Here is a 19612-nt window from a genome sequence, read left to right as displayed (position 1 = left end):
AGATCTAACACTACGGACACATGTATTGTTCAATAGCTACTGTTCCCACACAAAGTAGGTATCAAATAAAAAGTTTAGCATGGTTAGTTTTACATTAAACTAATTTTATACTAATATCATCTAATTATTAAATTGTTCCTGGTTAGTTTTTATAATATAATTATCAATTTTCTCAAACATGTCTTGTAATATATAATGTCATACCATTGCACTTACATCGATAAGCTTATAGGCATCCAGTAGTGTCCTCTACAGTCAATCCAATGTAATACCGGTGCAAAAAAGCGCGCTTTCCTATTGACGTTCCCTGAGATCGCACCACACGATTGAATATTATATGTTTGGAGAGACAGTTGTGTTAAGGAATCGATGCTTTTTAGTTAGCAATAGACTTATCTATCGGTGTTCCCATCCATACGGTTCTCACTGTTCTAAACGCAAACTATATATACAGTATATAAGAGTCTATAAGAACTCTCAATATAATTGTTTCATAGGTATAGTCAACACAACACACAGTACTCACTAATACATCGTTTACGGTATACAACACACACACAGACACATACCTATCGATACATCCAATATAGCAATCAAACAACCGATACATAGAAGAGTAAAAGTAAAGTGAAATAAAAAAAAAGTTTTAAAAAATATATATTCAATAAAAAATTTCGTAAAGAAATTGCTTCGAAAATGTGATTTCATAGTTAATGTCCTCAAAAATTTCGTTTTTATTTTGAAAAAGTTTTTTTTTACTATTTTTTATTTCAAGTAATTATTATATTAAAGAAAAAATACAGAATTTTGTGAACAAAAATTCATATGTTTTTTGGTTTGCAATGAAATTATTGTCACTTCAAAAATCGTTTGCCAAATAATAATAATAAAATGAATGCCATTATCGGGTACTGTAATGGACAGGTGTGACCACTAATTTTAACGATACAATGGATCGGGAAGTGGTGGCCATTAAGGATGCCGATGATGACCACATAAAACATAATTGTTCGGTGAAAGCAGCACCTGATGGTCAATCGTCGCCAATATTAGAATCACCGGAATCGCCACCAGATATCATGTCATCGGCGACAACAGTGGTGGCCAACAAACATTGCGGTGCGACGAACGACAGTAAGACAATCACTTGTGATGAGATGGCCAGAGATCAATCGGCCGCGTCTCCCAAATCGGAAACTCAGGCCAACCAGTTGTCATCGCCTCTGCAGCCAACAGCCAGAGCGGCGGCTTTATTATTGAAACAGCAGAGCATCGGTGGTCAACAATCACAACCTCAACAACAGACTCAGTCATCATATTTGATGCAATTTTCATCACATTTGCGGATTAAGTCGCGTTTGGTTTGCTGTATATATTTTATAACAACATTTTTATCGCTATTTATATTAATATTGATCGCTATTATTATATTCTTGTATTGGAAGCCAATAACCAAAGCTGTTATTATTGACCAAACACTCGATGGACAGCAAAAAGGTATCGTTTTTTTGTTGTTAATAATCATATTAATTATTTCATTATAGTTTTAACATCTTTACGGTATATATATGTGTATGTGTTTGACGGTATGTTTGTAATACTGTAGTCTTGTAAATAACAAATCAAATTGACTGCATTCTGTAGCGTATATTGAATGTATAATACTGTACTTTATTATATATATTATGATATTACGGTACATAAAAATTTTTGTAGAGTATAAACTTTTTTGATTTTTTAAACTTTAAATTATGCAGTTATTATTTTTTAATTTGCTTATACATATATTTATTTATTTATAATTAAATTATTTAAATGCTGAATTAAACTAAAAAATAATTATAATATTAATATTAAAGTAGAGAAAAATAATTTTTATGAACTCAATTGTTGTGATTCTTGACAAATAAATGAGATAATCAATGATAAACAGTATATACAGTATAATTAAATAGAAATTATGATTAACGCAAAATAAAGTAAAGTTAGATAACAGTAATCAGACAAACCATATCTTTTCTTTAGTAAACTGTCACTAACTTAATCTTCACCGATCATTAAAGCAAATATAATTTTTTCATGTTTTAATACATATGTGTAATAAATTAATTGTTTATCATAACATACAATTCACTGCACATAAAGTTAAAAAAYACTTTAAAAAATATTGGTTGTGAATAAGGTTAAGAATATTAATGGTTTCACATTCATGTTCATGAATAAGAATATTCTGTRTGTGTGTGTGTGTGTGTGTGTGTGTGTGTGTGTGTGTGTGTGTGTTTGGTRACAGTTGACTCTATACAAACAGTTTGTATATTATTTATTTGTTGTCATTATTTTAATATAGTGTATAGCACTGTGTGTGTGAAATGAAAAAACGATTGATTAGTTAATACAATGTATTATCTTGATAAGTGATGACAAATATTGAATCTTTGTAAATATAATATTATTGTTTATGTGTCAGTTCATAAATATAAAATGTATGATTTTTTGAATTATAGTTTCTCTCTCTCTCTCTCTCACTCACTCACTCACTCACTCACTCACTCACTCAATCGTATGCATTTTTACAAAACATAAAAATTATATAATATTTATGTCGATGTTATATAAAAGAGATTTCAATCAATTTTTCCGGAGCACTTAATTTGTTTCATCACATCATTGTATGTTATTTATAAAGATAAGCAATTATGTTGCTTTGATATAACAAAAATTATTAGTTTATTTATAGAAAAAATAATTATATACATCTTTTATACRATATTTTTTGTATTTTTATAATATTTTTTMTAAGTATATACGGGTAAATACAGTACATTTAGAAATATATACTATAATTTTAGTACTAAATATTTTTTTTAGAATTATATAAATTTGCAATACATTTATAATTTTTTGTCTTGTTAATTTAAAATATATGAATATAAAATATTTTATAAATTTTGCAGTAAAATTTCAAATAAAAATAATTACTTTATTTCTGATATTTAGAATATTAGTATATATATATTGAGTAGCAATTGGAATATATAACTAAAATATTATAATTGAAATATTTTTATTGTTTCTATTATTTAAAGTATGCATAAAAATAAATTTGCAAAATTCCTATTGAAATTAATAAATATAAAATATTGTATATTAAATTTAATAAAGTTTTTATTTAACTAAGAAAATATTTTATAATGATTTAATATTATTTTTCGACTACAATTTTACTATAAAAAATATAATTAAATAATCAAATAAATAATATATATATATATATATGGTAATATGCATTCTTGATTGCATGTATAAATAAAATAAAATATTTTTATTATAGATAATAATTTACTGCTTATTGTACATTTCATACAATTTTCAATAATATTTTTAAATTAAACAATTTTCTAATGCATAAACTAGTAAAAATAAATATTAAGTAATTAATTTTCACTTAAAAGTGCATTTATAAACAAATAATTTTTGAATATTGAATATTATTGAAATTAAAAATTAATTAGTATGTAAAACAATAATACATTTGTTATATATAATTATTAAATTAGTGCAATAATTTATATTAACAATATTTTTTGACTTCTTTTTCAACACTTTTTCTTATTATGCATTTTTTGAAAATATTTTATTAATTTTAATACTAATTTACATAAAACTTTTTAATTTAGTATAACATAATTTTGTTTTCAATTTGTTATTAAATAATATATTACACGTATTTATATTATAATACTGTAAAAATTGAAAGATATTGATATACTGAATGCAAAAATAATACAGAATTTATTTTTATTATTATATATTTAAAATACAAATGTTGTATAATATTATATTTGATGACAACTAATAGTGACGCACTGGTAGTACTAAGCAGTATTGTTAGTAGTTATTTGTCAAAAATTGAGTGAAGTATTTATTATCTAAAAGTCTATTTTCAAGTGTATTACAAGTGAAATACTAATAATAGTAGTCTTAAAAATAATGTATTTATTATTATATATTCATATTATGTTTTGCACAATACAATAATTGTTTTTATATTTATGCATTAAACACTTTTATAACTAACATTTATATAGCTTAACATTAAATATAGAAATATATTGATATTTATTATTAGAAGTTATTTGTGAGAAACAAAAATTAGATATAAATCAAAATTGTATTTATTTTTTAGGCATGTATTATATTGATATATTGAATGAACTATTGAATAAAACACACACACACACACACACACACACACACACACACACACACACACACACACACACACACACACACACACATACACACACATACACACACATACACACACATACACACACATACACACACATACACACACATACACACACATACACACACATACACACACATACACACACATACACACACATACACAGACTCAATTGCTTATGTATCAAAAAGGTAACATTAGAAATATCTTATATATAAAATAAACTGTTATTACATACTAAAAACACATGTATTTTTATGAATGCTATGAATTTAATCGATTTTTTAGTAGAAAACATTTTGAGAGAAAATAAAATATTTTTTCTGTGTATATCATATATAAATGTTATATATATTGTATATAAGGGTTATATCATTTGACTTTAGGGCAGATAAGAAATATTAACTAAAAGAAGATTTGAAAATATAGTTTATCTATAACTACTCCATACAACTATCACTACAAATATTAYTACTATTTCTATATCTTGAGCTCATCTAAACTCAATTCAGACGGTGTTTTTGAGATGAGTTGAGTCAAGCATTTTGTGAATTATTGCARACGTGATCTCTAAGAAAGACCTTATAATATGGCAAATATCACACAAACGAGTCGAGAGTTTACATCAAAGTAGTTATAAACCTATTCTCTATGTGTTAGCGCACTGTCGATGGCAACGAATTGAGGTACTGATCATTGTTTGTAATACTGAAAATTGAATGAATATATTGACTAAATGCTTACAAACACAACGATAGACAGATTCACGGAATTGTAATGAGTGTTCTTAACAGTAGTCTCTAAATGGCAAATCTGTTTTAAGTATATATACCGTATATATAYRTAGTTGTAGTTGTAGTTTATTATATGAATTATCAATAAACATATCGATGATATAATAAATTCTTAAAATRTTTGTATTTATCAATTTTTACAAAAAAAACGAAAATATTATTTGTTTTAAGTTTATTTTTACAGCATTATTGGTCAACAATTTTTTTGGTTTAGCATTTTATTTAATTATAAAATACTGCGTTTTATTTGTACATATAGACTATTATTGACAATTCATGATATATAATACTTGACAATTTGGTATAGATTTTCATATATGAAATGTCTCACAAAATATACTGTATTATATAATTTATATATATCTATAGTATAATGTACTGTATATACTGTACAGTAGTAATAGTAGTATACATGAACTTGTGTTAGTGTCACTCAAATTGAATTATATATTGTTTGAAACTATTGGTTGACTATATATTTGGTAAAAATAAGTATTTATTGCTTGCGGTAATTTATATATCAATTATATAAATTTACTATTATAAGGTACAGTAAACTATAGGGTGAAAAACAACAATTATCGTTTGACAAATATTTATAGATTAAGTTTAACATTATATTTATGTACAAAATTTATGATTATTTCTAATTTGATTGATCCCTCTCTTTCTCTCCCCTAATTCACTAACACAATCTCAACATTAATGATAACAACCTTCAAAACATATAAAAACATTTATCGATTAGCTATTTGTTTGGATTCACGTTTTAAACGAGACATTTAAAACACAAACATTAAATTAAGTATTTACTTAAAATTATTGGCCAAAACTCTGTGTAAATAACTTTTACTGAAAATTACTAAAGAATATAAATTGAATCATTTTTTCAATAACTAATTTAATTTTATTATTATTATTTTTATTGATAATATAAATCTAAACAACTTTCTATACCAATTAAATTAATTAATTAATAAAAATTAAGATTATATATTAAAAACGTTAGACTTTATATCTAACAATAATAATAATTATTTTTAGTTTTGAAAATATCAAAATTATACAAAGTGTATAATATTATGCACTACAATGTAAATTGCAAATTATTTTAGTTATTTTAATTATTTGATTTTTAATTACTATTATTTATTTGAAAGTATATAAATAAATCATTAATTGCGATACTATTAATTTTGCTATATGTAATATACTTTATAATTTAGTATAATAACTGTATTTTTCAAATAACTTTTGTTCAATAAATTGAATAATTATTAGTCTAAAAATAGAAATGTCAAAAAGTTATGACTAAACATAATTTAGGTAATAATATGTAAAATTTAATTTAACTTTTTCTAACAAAATAATATCTAATAGAATATACATTTGATTAACTCCTGTTTGTGTGTTGTATGGGATTATAATGTATACGATGTTTGCCATCAATTTGTGTGTGTATTGTATTGTTGGTTAAATAATACCCAAAACATTAGACTAATACCGATACCCTTGAGGCCATTTCTAGGAAAATCAAATATTTATTTAAACACAATTGTTTGTATTTTAGTAGTTATTTTTTGTAGTTATTATGTACTGATCTATACTGTGTATATATACTGCACAATATTTTGTAATACCTATGTCCATATGCTCTAATAATTACTGATCTTAAAGATTAAGTATAATTGTTTTGAAATCTTTCTGATATATATATATATATATAAAAGTTTATATTGTAGTGTTGGCAAAACATATGTGCAAATTTTGATGATTATGCCCAATACACATATGTTATCATCACTAATACACAGCACATAAACCCTTGTCTTAATTAAACCAAAAACCAATTTCCTAATAATTGTGGTTTCAATTCCCAGTAAAGGCGTTGTTCTTAGGAAAGTATATGTTGTGTCAGGTTTTGTTCAATTCATTTGTCAAAATAATGACAATTTTAATACCTTTTACTCATAACTTTATTTATATATATTTTTTTGCTTTTGCTATTTTGTTTTGAAATAATGTATATTTTAAAATTTGCAGATTATATATATATATATATATACTGTATAGGATGTTTTACATGATATATTTAGTGTTGTTACTAATGATATGATTGCTAATTTTACAATTATATGTTTAGCAATATATTGGATTTTAAAGTGACCAATAGCAAATTTTTAAATTATTTTAAACTTACTAAAATTGTAATTGATCATTTTTTAATTAATTGTATGATTGGTCAGATAATTTATAGTCGACTGTAATTATCTGGCCAATCATACTGCAAATTAAAAAATGACCAATAACAATTTTATTTAGTTCAAAATTATCTATAACTTTACCATTGCTCACTTTTAAATCCAATATATTGTTATCGGATAATTGTAATTAATAGCATCGCCGCCGCTGTTTAAGACTCTCTTAATATAATTGCAAAAAATCGTAATTTGATTTACATTAAAAAAATTATTTAGAAAATTTAAGTTTACTAACAACAAAATTGTTGATTCAATTGAATCAAATAACTTGTTTTTATTTATTTTTATTGTTGAATAAATTATAAAAGTTTAAATTAGATAAAATTATTATTATAATATTTTGAGAACTTTTTTAATTAAATGTTTTTATAGTATATTTAATAATAATATTACAATTAAACACAATTTCCGCAATCGAAAATTAAATTGCCAAAAATTAACACTATTTATATTTATATTTATATATTGTATTATATAATAAAAACCAATAAAAAGATTCTTAAATGAAATAAAAGTAAATTACTTAATCTAATTATATTTAGTCTGTGAAAACCTATTAACTTTAATGGATACCATAATAATTTACAGTATTTATAATTTATTAACAAATATTTATATATCATATATATTTGAATAGACATTAAAATTTGACATTAAATTTATTTCTTTGTTTGAGTAAAATATAGTTAAAATTGACAAATGTTAAAGTGAAAATTCATATTTAATTTATTATTTTAATGCAGTAAACTTGATATATTATTTTGATAGTTTGAAATATTATTTTGAATTATTTAATATAATAATTAATTATTTATATTAGATGATACAGTACTTTATGTTGACTTTATATAATATAAATAGTTTATTAATAGTATAATTTATTTGTTATTATTTTAGATATCACATTTAATCATTTATAATATTATATAAATTTATTTCATACTAACAGTATTTATCAATATGTTTTATTATGTCATAAGATAGAGGTGTAGTAGTAGTAGTAGTAGTAGTAGTAGTAGTAGTAGTAGTAGTAGTAGTAGTAGTAGTAGTAGTAGTAGTAGTATAGTGTAATGTAAAATGAGAAAAATAATAGCATTGTTTCACAAATAACACAAATGCAAAACCAATGAAAAATGTTTGTGTATTTTGAAAATTCATTTGGGATTTATTTGTGTGTCAAATGAATTATTGGCATAAAAATGCCAACAATTATAGCCAAAGATTTTTGTGTTCATAGAAATATATATTGTATAAAAAATGAGAAAAATACTGAAAGCGAGAAAAATTATTTATATCTATATATAGTATATAAGTAGATATTATTTAACACAATAAGGGCTGAACTAATCAAAGTACAGATAATGTTATATATTTAGGATATTATAGTGAAAACAAATAGGAGAAAGAAATTGAATGTCATGTGGGGAACGGGTTATAGTTAATGGTTACAACTCAGACATACATACAAATGAATGGCAATTCTAGCTTATGATGATTAGTACACATTTACGATCAGTTGTTTCAGTTGTTGTTTCCCTATTAATCCAATGAAAATTATTAAATTGAATTATATTTATGATAAAATTAATGAGACACTTTGTGTTTTATTTAAAAATATGAAAAGCGATGTATAAATAAATTAGTGTATATATTTTGTAATCAGTAAATTAACATAAAAATTTACATTTTATTCACATGAATTATTTTAATAAAAAGTATATGTAAATACATATATAGCTATATTCAGAGAGAAGAGAGAGAGAGAGAGAGAGAGAGAGAGAGAGAGAGAGAGAGAGAGAGAGAGAGCGAGAGAGATAAATAAATGAATAGTATGTGTGCTAAAGAATATTCTGGCCAATTATTATAATATTTTCAAATGTTAAGATAGACATATAAAAACTAATTTAATTATATCCAAAACAAGTACAGTATTGAAATTTTTTTCAATAAATGAGTATTATGTGCGTTATATCATAACAATAAAAATAAACTTTTATCACTTAATTATTTAGATATTTTTACTAAAAATCTTTATGTATTTATAAATAGATTTTATTTATAGTTATTATTRTATTAAGTAAATTGAGAATAAAAAATGAAAACGTGTTACTATTTCACATTATCTTATGTTTATTATTATTAATTATAAAACATTACAATTTATCGAAATTATATTTATTTTATTTAGGAAAATGTATTCCACTGAAAGTGACGGTCTGTCAAAAATATCGGATACCTTACGCCTATATGACACTACCCAACAAATTAGGCCAAACCGATCAATCGGAGATAAGTCAACAATTGATTGACTACGAGCCTATCATAAGTGTCAAATGTTATGCATTGTTACCATTATTCTTGTGCTCACAATTTGCTCCCAAATGCAACTCAAGTGGATATCCAGTTCCTCCCTGTAAAACATTATGTAGAGGTTTGTTATCCACTCATTATTATTATTATTATTGCTATTATTAGTATTTGTGCGGATATTTTGCTATTGTATACCAAACTATGGTATTTTATTTGGTCAATAATGGTATGACAGATACTAATATATAATTTATAGTACAATATAACAGATGAGGGAATTATATATTTTCCAAATTGTTAGCACAAAAAGATTTTGCTTTTGACAATAATATGACATTCACTTTAACAGTATAACAGTTGGACTGCGCTTACAATGCACTASTAGTTTTCGTGAGCCATATGTCTAACTCACTAATAAATGCCAATTAGGATGAGCTAACAATAGCCCTGTCTTTTACTGTAAAAATTAAAATTAGCTTTTTAATGGCAATATTTATATATGTATTTTATTAAACAAAATATTTCCAAAAATTTTAATTGTTATTACAAAAATTAAAGTAATTGATTTAAGATTTTTAAGAAAATTATGAAATTTATTTGTAAATGTAGTATATATTTTAATTAAGAATTTTTCAAAAAAGTAATTAATAATAGAAATGTCTAAATTATTTAATAACATAAAGATATTAATAATTAAATAATAATTACACATAACAGACAAACATGTAGAATATGAATCGATTAATATGTTTATAAATTTATTTATCTTGAATGTTGAAAATCACTTTATATATTTTTGTTGGTTTATTACTATAACTAAATATTTTTGTTATTATAATTTGTGACTCAATGAATGCCTCATTTAAAACATTCAAATATTATATAAAACAGAGACTCAGCTTCGGTGCAACTTTTTTCTGGCTGTGTTTACCCTGCAATGGCCTCAGGAGCTTAACTGTGAACTATTGCCTGATAGTCCTGATCCTGACATATGTGTTGGTTATCAAGAAAATCGATTGCTTACTACTGGAGCTCATTGTAAGTCTAGAGAAAACAAAACAATTTTTCCCCAGTTTTCCTATAGTAATGTTCAATGTTTTTGAATTTTTATATATTGGTATATATATATATATATATTATTTATTTATTTTTTGAATCTAACTTCAATTCAATTTAATTCTATAAACATTTTTTGTTGTTTCGGTAGTAATACTGTAGTCATGAAAGCGAAAGAATAAAAGAAAGAAAAAATTATTTATTATAAAATTTTTTWAAATTATTTATTTATTTATGGTATAGCATTCAATACATAATTTATAGAATTGTGTGTACAGTATATATTGTGTGTGTGTTTGTGTTTTTTACATTTTATATTATTATTTGTATGTGTATTGTTGTGTTATACACAATATTATATTTGTCAACTAATATTAGAAACAAGTTTTTATTATTGTTTATATTTGACATTATGTATTAACAGAATATTCTGTATACAATAAAAAAAATATTTTTTCATACTATGTGTGTGTGTGTGTGTGCCTCAATGTTGTTGTTTKATAAGTAAAAGATAGGTAATTAACTTTACTTTTTATAAAACAAGATATATGTTATCTTATGTAGTATATATTATTGTTGTTGAAATTGATAGCGATATCGATGTTGTTGTTGTTGTTGTTGTATTTGCATCAATACAACATAGTCTATGATATATAGAGTTTGATGTTTTATTTAATAGCTAAATGTATATAAATTTATTTTATTTGAATTCAATTGTATTATAATTGTAATAAGTTTGTGTGCTAAGTTATATGATTGAATGTTATAAAAATAACTAAATATAAAATCAAAATAATAATTCAAGTTAGCGTTCAGTTAAAGATAATTATATATTTTTTATACTTATTATCAGTTTGAGAAAATTGTTATATTTTTCTGTTTTATTAATTGAGACATGATTTGCATAATTAAGTCTTTGAATTGATTATTACTTGTATTTTTATTTAAATCAATATAACGCTCAAAATGGTATGTAGTGTATGTGTTTGTGTAATATAATAAAATTCAATGTTCAACACAATTATTTGTTTTAACTACTAATGTGTTGAAACAGCGCTTTTTTGATCCATAATAATAATAATACACTTTAATTACTATAACTACTCCAATAAATTATCTGTTCATCGATTAAAACTGACAAATAAAATGAGAAATGCAATTTTATATCTTATAGATTTATCTGATATAATTAAACACATAGTATATAAATTATATATTATTTATATTATTATTATTATTATAATTATTATATATAAGATATTATTATTAAATTTTTCTTTGTGTATTTAAAAATTACAAAAATAATTAATAAATAGATAAATGAAATTAAAGGCAAAATAAAATTATTAACAAAATACCTGTAAGTGGTTTTTTCTATAAATAAGTAGAAATAAGTAGATAATCTAAAATTAAACATTTTTAACTAATGATTTTTTTGGTCAATTCTAATGATAAACTTGTTTTGTAAATATATTTGAGACAAGGATGTGCTATATCTCTGAAACTATAATTTTTAATGATTTGATAATTTAAATTTATTAGATAGATCAATATTATTTAAATGATATTAGTTTAATAAAATTTTTAATTGATTTAATTATTTAAAAAATAATAAATATTTTTATTGTATTGTTATTATATTATAATTATAGTAATTAATCAGAGAATAAATAATAAWAATATAACAATTATTGTATGAAATGGATTAAGAATTATTTACATAAAATTTATGTTATATCTACAGTATATATAAATTATTTTTTTTATTATATTTATTATTGAAAAAATTAGGTAATTTTGCAAATAAATCCAAAACACTTAATTGTTTGTATAATATAGATATTGCACACATTAGTCACTGCATAGTACAGTATTGAATAATAATACAAATTTAACAATACAATTTTTAAAATAGTTAAAATAGTTAAAATTTATCAAATATTATTTATTTATATTATAAATTATAATCTGCATAAATTAAACATTTTTTATTTATCTATATATATTATTTAACTGTTTATTTTAAAAATAAACATTGTTATTTTTATGTAATTTATTTTTTAAAGATTATGTAATATAAAAAAATTATTCAAATTTTTCTGTAGTATGCGATTCAAGGTTAATATTGTTTGATTTATTTTAATAAAAATAATTATAACAATAAAATGACAGTATGAGAACTATAATTACATTTATAAATATATTTATAATATAATTTAATAACATTAATAATGTGTGGGAATAATASAGTATATTWGTACAGTATATACTATATACTGTACAATAAATTTAACATTAGTATGATATAGAAATTTATTTTTTAATTTTGCTAGTGTTGTAAATACAAATTTAAAAAATAAATTTATTTTTATTAATATAAAAATTTATTATACATAATATTTAGTGTAAAAATAAAGTTATTTAATACTCAATGAATTATTTATTAATATAATTTGAGTTCTGGTGTTTTAAACTATGTTATATTAGCAAATTATTTTAAAAATTGTTCTTGTTAAAATTTTCTTAATGTTTTATACAAAAAATATTGTATTGTACTTAGAGATATATAAATAGAAATTTCTAATAGATTTGTCTGAGAATATTTCTCAGAAATAAATTTCTATAGAAAACTTTCTTTATTATTATACTATGGGATTCCCATATCTATAACTATTGTAATACTGTATTAATTATACTCTACATTASTATACAAATGAGATCTCTATATATATATAATTAATATAATAATCTAATTATACTTATAATTTTTGTAAAATTTTATTTACAATTACAATGTTATTTTTAGTTAATTGTAATTATCATAAATGGATTAATTTATTACTTTGAATATTAATTAAAATAATACTTATCTTTAGTTATTATTTATAATTATAATGTATTATTTCAGTATAACAAATATTAATATAAAAAATGAAAGTAATATAGGGATCCCATAGACAGAAATTTCTTTTAGAAACTTTCTCTATTATTTTAGATATTTCTCTTTTTATTGCCAACTCTAATTGTACTGTACATGAGTATGTAAAAATTTTATTATTAATTTTATAATAAACATTTAACTTATACAACCATAAATTTTAAAAATAAAATTAATTGTGGTTATAATAACACGTGTTAAGTAGTTTAATACTACTACTACTAATAATAATAAACATTCATAGAAACTTTAAATAAATAAATGCTAATATAATTGAATAGACATTTATTAAGGATATTTACTATAAAAGTTTAACTAATTGTTTGATATTTTCTATTAGATTTATTTTTGCTAAATTATATCCTTATTAATTTTAATTAAATTATTATAACTGAGATTTTACAGTTTCTTAAATATTGAATAATAAAAATTTAGTGATAATGCAGACAAAAAATAATAATTTGAAACTAAAATACAGTATATAATTTATTACATTATAGTTTATACTGTAGTTATTGTTATAAACAATTACAATATTTTATTTAAATGTTTAGCAAAATAATTAAATTACATCTTAAAATATAAATATTTGATATCTAATGCTTAAAAATATAAAAATTAAAAAACAATTAATTCCTTTTAGTTTATAAACTTAATTTTATAACTAACTTTTTATTATAAACTAGTATTCAAATTTACTGTACAGTATGTAAATTAGTATAAATAGTTACTGCAGTATATGTTGTATTTATAAGGCATTAAAATACTAATCAAATTTTTAATTGTTATAGCATTTGTTATATACATAATTAGTTAAAATAGTAAATTTTAGTTAAAATGAGAAAAAATAGTAAAATTAAAAAAAGTAAAACTTAGAAGTTTGAAAATACAATTCCAGAAACATTTTATTAAATAAAATTTAGTATTAAAAGACAATAATAATAATAAACTATTTTTTTTAAAAATACTATGTAATCAAGAAATAAAAAAAAGTAAAATTAGTAATCATTTATAACATTTTTAAACATTATACATGTTTACATTATTACAATTTTATTATTTATATTAAATATTCAAATCTAAAATCAAAATTTTAAAATTTTAAAGAAAAACAGAAATTTATTAAATATGTACTCTGTTTTAGTGAGTTTATCAATATTGTCTTTAATTTGAGAAATAGTATTAAACTATTATTGATTACTTACTTAATGATTCAATAGTAGATTATTATTAATATTATTAATATTATTTGTGTGTGTTATACATTTTGTTCACAATAACTAATGTACACTACATATGAAATATCATAACATTGTATTATTATATTAAGCACGATATAAAAATATATATCAATATTTAATTTATATACTATTTAAACTTAACCGATAAATAAATTAATTTTATCATTTATCCATTAACAATTAATATAATAGTTTTTCTATTTTTTTATAATGATGTTTTATACAATGTCATTCACTATTTAAACGTGTTAATGATAAAAGTGTATTAAATATATAAATTATATATATATATAATAATAATAATAATTGAATAATAACATATAAAGAAATAGCAAAAATTTAACGTTTTAATTCAATTATATCATGTTTGAATAATTTTTTATTAAAAACTAAAAAAATATTATATTTTTATGATAATTGCATTAAAATGTAGACATATTTACTTAACTATATTTTGGGATTTTCTATAATACGATTAGTTTACTGTATTAGATAAAAATTGTTTTTATTTTTTAGTTAAGTTTATGTTTTTATTTGTTTTTAATTTTAAAAAACTATATTAAATAGTATAAAGACATTAATTTAAGTGAACACTTACGTTTTATTATAATGTGATTTTATTATATAATATTTAAATATATGATTTATTTAAATAAATTAAATAAATATTAGTAGATATTTTAAAAGAAAAATAATATTTCAAGCATTTTATATGCACTTAATTTTCTATTTTTTAGACAACGACTTATAATATTAGGAAAATAATTTTAAGTATTTTAGTTATAATATTATTAATTAATTAAATATGTTATTTGTATCATTATATTGTTTATAAAATATTTATGTTTCGATTTTTGTATTTCTCATTAATATTTTTTACTAATAATATAATGTTTATGTAGTATAGTATACATACAATTTTATTGATTTGCATTTACTTTACTGATTATAATAAATATATTTTTTTATTTTAAAAAAATGACAAAATATTAAAAAAATATATTAAACTGGTATGTTCTCTCATGCTTTCAATATTATGAAATATATAATTAAATATAAAAATTTATATGCAAATTATGAAATAACAAAATCTAACAATTTATTATTTTGAGTACTATTATATGGAGTTGCAGTATTTTAATATAATTATTACAATAATAGTAATTATAACAAAAGTCTGTATATAAAAATATAAAAATAAATGATAATAATAATAATTGTGTTGCATACTTTTAATTTTTAAATACCTCTATATAGTAGTAATTAGTATACATAATTTATCTGATAAATTGTATTGCTATTAAAATGTAGAAAATCAATAAATTTACATATTTTAATTAAAACAATTTATTTAATTTATAAAATATATTGTATGTTAGCACATTTATATAGTTAAAAAATAAATATTTAAATATATCAAACATGACAAGTTTATCTAACGATATATTAAAAATTGTGTTATTGAGATATGTAACTAAAAATGATTTTATTCTTTATAATTCTTACATAACACTATGCTATACTTTATAATATACTGTATATGTATAGCTATGTATAGTATGATATTATTTACTATACCGTAAATAGTATTTGATATCAGTATATCATAATTCAATACATGAATTTGAAATAAGCATAATATTAATATATAATATTTGATGGCAAAGGCGAGTTCAGTGAGTGATATTAAGCTCAGCTTAACATTGAATTAGCGAAACTGTTTTAGTGCTTCACTTAAGTATAGTATCATATTAGTGATAGCAATGTATTTATTTAATTACCGATGCTTTGAATTGAATTGAATTATATGGTACTCATAGATATTTGATGTATTGCTTTGTATGCAATATATGACGAGTTAGTTATATCTTATAATACCTTAATTTTATATACCAATACCTCATATGATATATATATATATATATACCGATATGGTTTATAACCCATAATTATGTTATTAAAATCAATAAAACATTGGTATAGATTGCGATGGCAATGGTTTCCGATGCGATTCATCGCGTTGTATACCATCTCAATGGAGATGCGATGGATTTGCCGATTGTCGAGACTTTTCCGATGAAAATGACTGCAATAACTGTACAGACAAACAGTTTCATTGCGGAAATAAGGTTTGCATATCAAAGGGAGAAATATGTGACGGAATTAAGGACTGTCCGGATGGCAGGGATGAGAGACAGTGCTGTAAAATAACACATTTGTTAATAATAATTATAGAATATTTTGTTTGAATTTTTTTTAAACAGTTAACATATATTTCAATTTTCTTTTAGTAAGATTAAATAAATCAATGAAAGAGACGGGTGAGGGTAGACTCGAGGCCTGGAATGTCGAGACCAACATATGGATGGCTGTGTGCGGAGAGCACTGGAATACCAGTTATCAAAGTGAAACGGCTTGTAGACTGTTAGGCTATCAGAGCTTAAATGAGACCCGAATTAGAGATGAGACGACTACTCAGTCGATGGAGTTGTATAATAGGATCGGAACGGCTATTAATAGACAGACACAGATGAAGGTATTGTTTGATAAATCGCGTAACAAAGGCTGTAGGAATGGCAAGAATATGACGGTTCACTTAAAGTGCAATCATTTCGGTATAAACACAATGTTTTCTTAAGTCAAACATTAAAAAATATAATATAAATTGTTTTTTATATCATCAATGAAAACCAATTAGAGTGTGGAAAGTCGTATACAAACCTAAAACGTCGTAAACGTCATCGTCGTATAGTTGGTGGAACTGAATCACATCCGGGTCAGTGGCCATGGCTTGTGGCCCTTCACGGCGGACCCGAAGAAGTTTTCTTTTGTGGTGGTGTTCTCATATCGGAAAGATGGGTATTAACTGCCGCTCACTGTATTGGAAAGTAATATTATTTAAATAATAGTTTCAATAATAATAAAAATTGTTTAAATTGTTTTTAAATATTAAACAATTATTACATTTAGTCAAACTGATGTCAGCGGATGGACTGTCAATTTAGGTATCACCCGACGTACGGCGTCGCCATTTTCTGTGCGAAAGCGCAAAGTATTGAGTCTAATAAAGCATCCGGGGTTTAATCCCAGTGCTAATATGTACTCCAGTGATATCGCACTCATTTTGTTGGATAGTTCTGTTGATTTTGATGAGTTTTTAAGGCCTATCTGTTTGCCTCCCAGTCCTACAACACGCATACCTACTGGTATTAAACTAAACTATTGTTTGTTTTAAGAAAATCATTGATTTTTTTTGTTATATATCTATATTAGGCACCCGTTGCACAGTCATTGGTTGGGGTAAAACCATTCACGATGACGACGCCGACTATTTGTCTGCCATCCATGAGGTTGAAGTACCGATTGTTGACCACAATCGTTGCGCTGAATGGTACGCCCGACAGGATGTCTATATACCACAGACAATGCTGTGCGCCGGCTATGAGTCGGGCCGAAAGGACGCGTGTCAGGGGGACAGTGGGGGTCCACTCCTTTGTCGCAATGAACACCACAATTGGTTTGTGGCCGGTGTTGTCAGTTGGGGTATTAACTGCGCTCAACCAGAACTACCCGGTATTTATAGTTAGCATTTGTTATTAATACTATAATATTAATATCATGTTTGATAAATTCATTTATAATTTGTATGTAAACAGGAATATATACAAATGTTCCCATGTTTTTGGATTGGATTCAAGATATGTCCAAACAAATAGGTTATCCATTGGTCATCGATTGACTCAATTATTTTATAAAATAAGATGTTTAATACTAATTGGTTGTGTCATATGCTGTAATATAAATATTATTCAATTATTTAAAGTTTAAATATCATTAATTATTAAGATTATTTAGTAAAGATCCGCACATAAGATTTTATTTATCAATATTGTTAGCATTATTATAAATTTTTAAGTTTACAGTATTATCAATACTAATATAATATATAGTTTTATATATTTTAGAATATATTTACATATCAATTAGCCTGAGCACAATGGGGACAGTTGTTTTTATTTTTCAGCGCCATTGCTATTTTTAAAAACAATGTAATAATTTTATATCACACATTAGAAAATAATTTGCAATTATGTTTAAATAATTATAAAAAATTAAGCTTACAATATATACTGTATAAAAATATGCCAATTGTCTAATTCAAACAGACTTATTGTAATTTGCATATCTATTCTCTGCCTATTCATACACTGTATGTCTAATCCTTTTAAAATCCTGTTAAAAATAGACAAATTAATCAAATTATTTCTCTTATAATAAAATTGTATTATACTATTAAAATACATATAATGTTAATTAAATATTTCTATTATAGATGTTTTATCTAAAAACTTTATGTTTGTCTTTAATGCCTCCCTATCCCCAATAACAGTGACCCTCGTATAACTTTCCACTTCAAATATTTATCTTTAGTTATAAATAAAATAATTTATTGTTTTTATAGAAGTTCATAATATATAGATTAGCATTATTTAAAGTATAGTATAGTTTAGAATTAACAGCAAAACACATTCACATGAGTTATTTAAATAAATTAATTGTAAATATTATATTTTAAGTTTTTGATAATATTAATTAAATATTAAGTATTTTATAATTTAAAATTAATTTATATAAATACAAAAATTAAATTTTAACTAAAAAGCTATAATGATAAAATATATAATAATTTTGATAATATATTAATAAATTATATCAAAAATAATTAGACAATTTTAATTAATTATTTGTGAATATTTATTTTT

General features: G+C 22.4%; 1 protein-coding gene across 1 annotated transcript; it reads left to right on the top strand.

Annotated features, from left to right (window-relative positions):
* Nucleotides 1-9665: 9665 nt before the first annotated feature.
* LOC128963343 (serine protease 27-like) lies at nt 9666-18588 on the top strand. The gene is made up of 8 exons (XM_054309847.1): nt 9666-9735; nt 10506-10652; nt 16833-17051; nt 17141-17464; nt 17548-17737; nt 17820-18055; nt 18123-18422; nt 18506-18588. The coding sequence occupies exons 4-8, from the start codon at nt 17158-17160 to the stop codon at nt 18586-18588; spliced, it is 1116 nt and encodes a 371-aa protein (XP_054165822.1). The 5' UTR covers nt 9666-9735; nt 10506-10652; nt 16833-17051; nt 17141-17157.
* The last annotated feature ends 1024 nt before the right edge of the window (nt 18589-19612 follow it).

Source organism: Oppia nitens, unplaced genomic scaffold (genome assembly GCF_028296485.1).
Source record: "Oppia nitens isolate AA-2021 unplaced genomic scaffold, nextdenovo-longstitch-racon4-pilon3 scaffold7_pilon_pilon_pilon, whole genome shotgun sequence".
NCBI lineage: Eukaryota > Metazoa > Arthropoda > Arachnida > Sarcoptiformes > Oppiidae > Oppia > Oppia nitens.
This window is presented reverse-complemented; position numbering and strand designations above follow the sequence as displayed.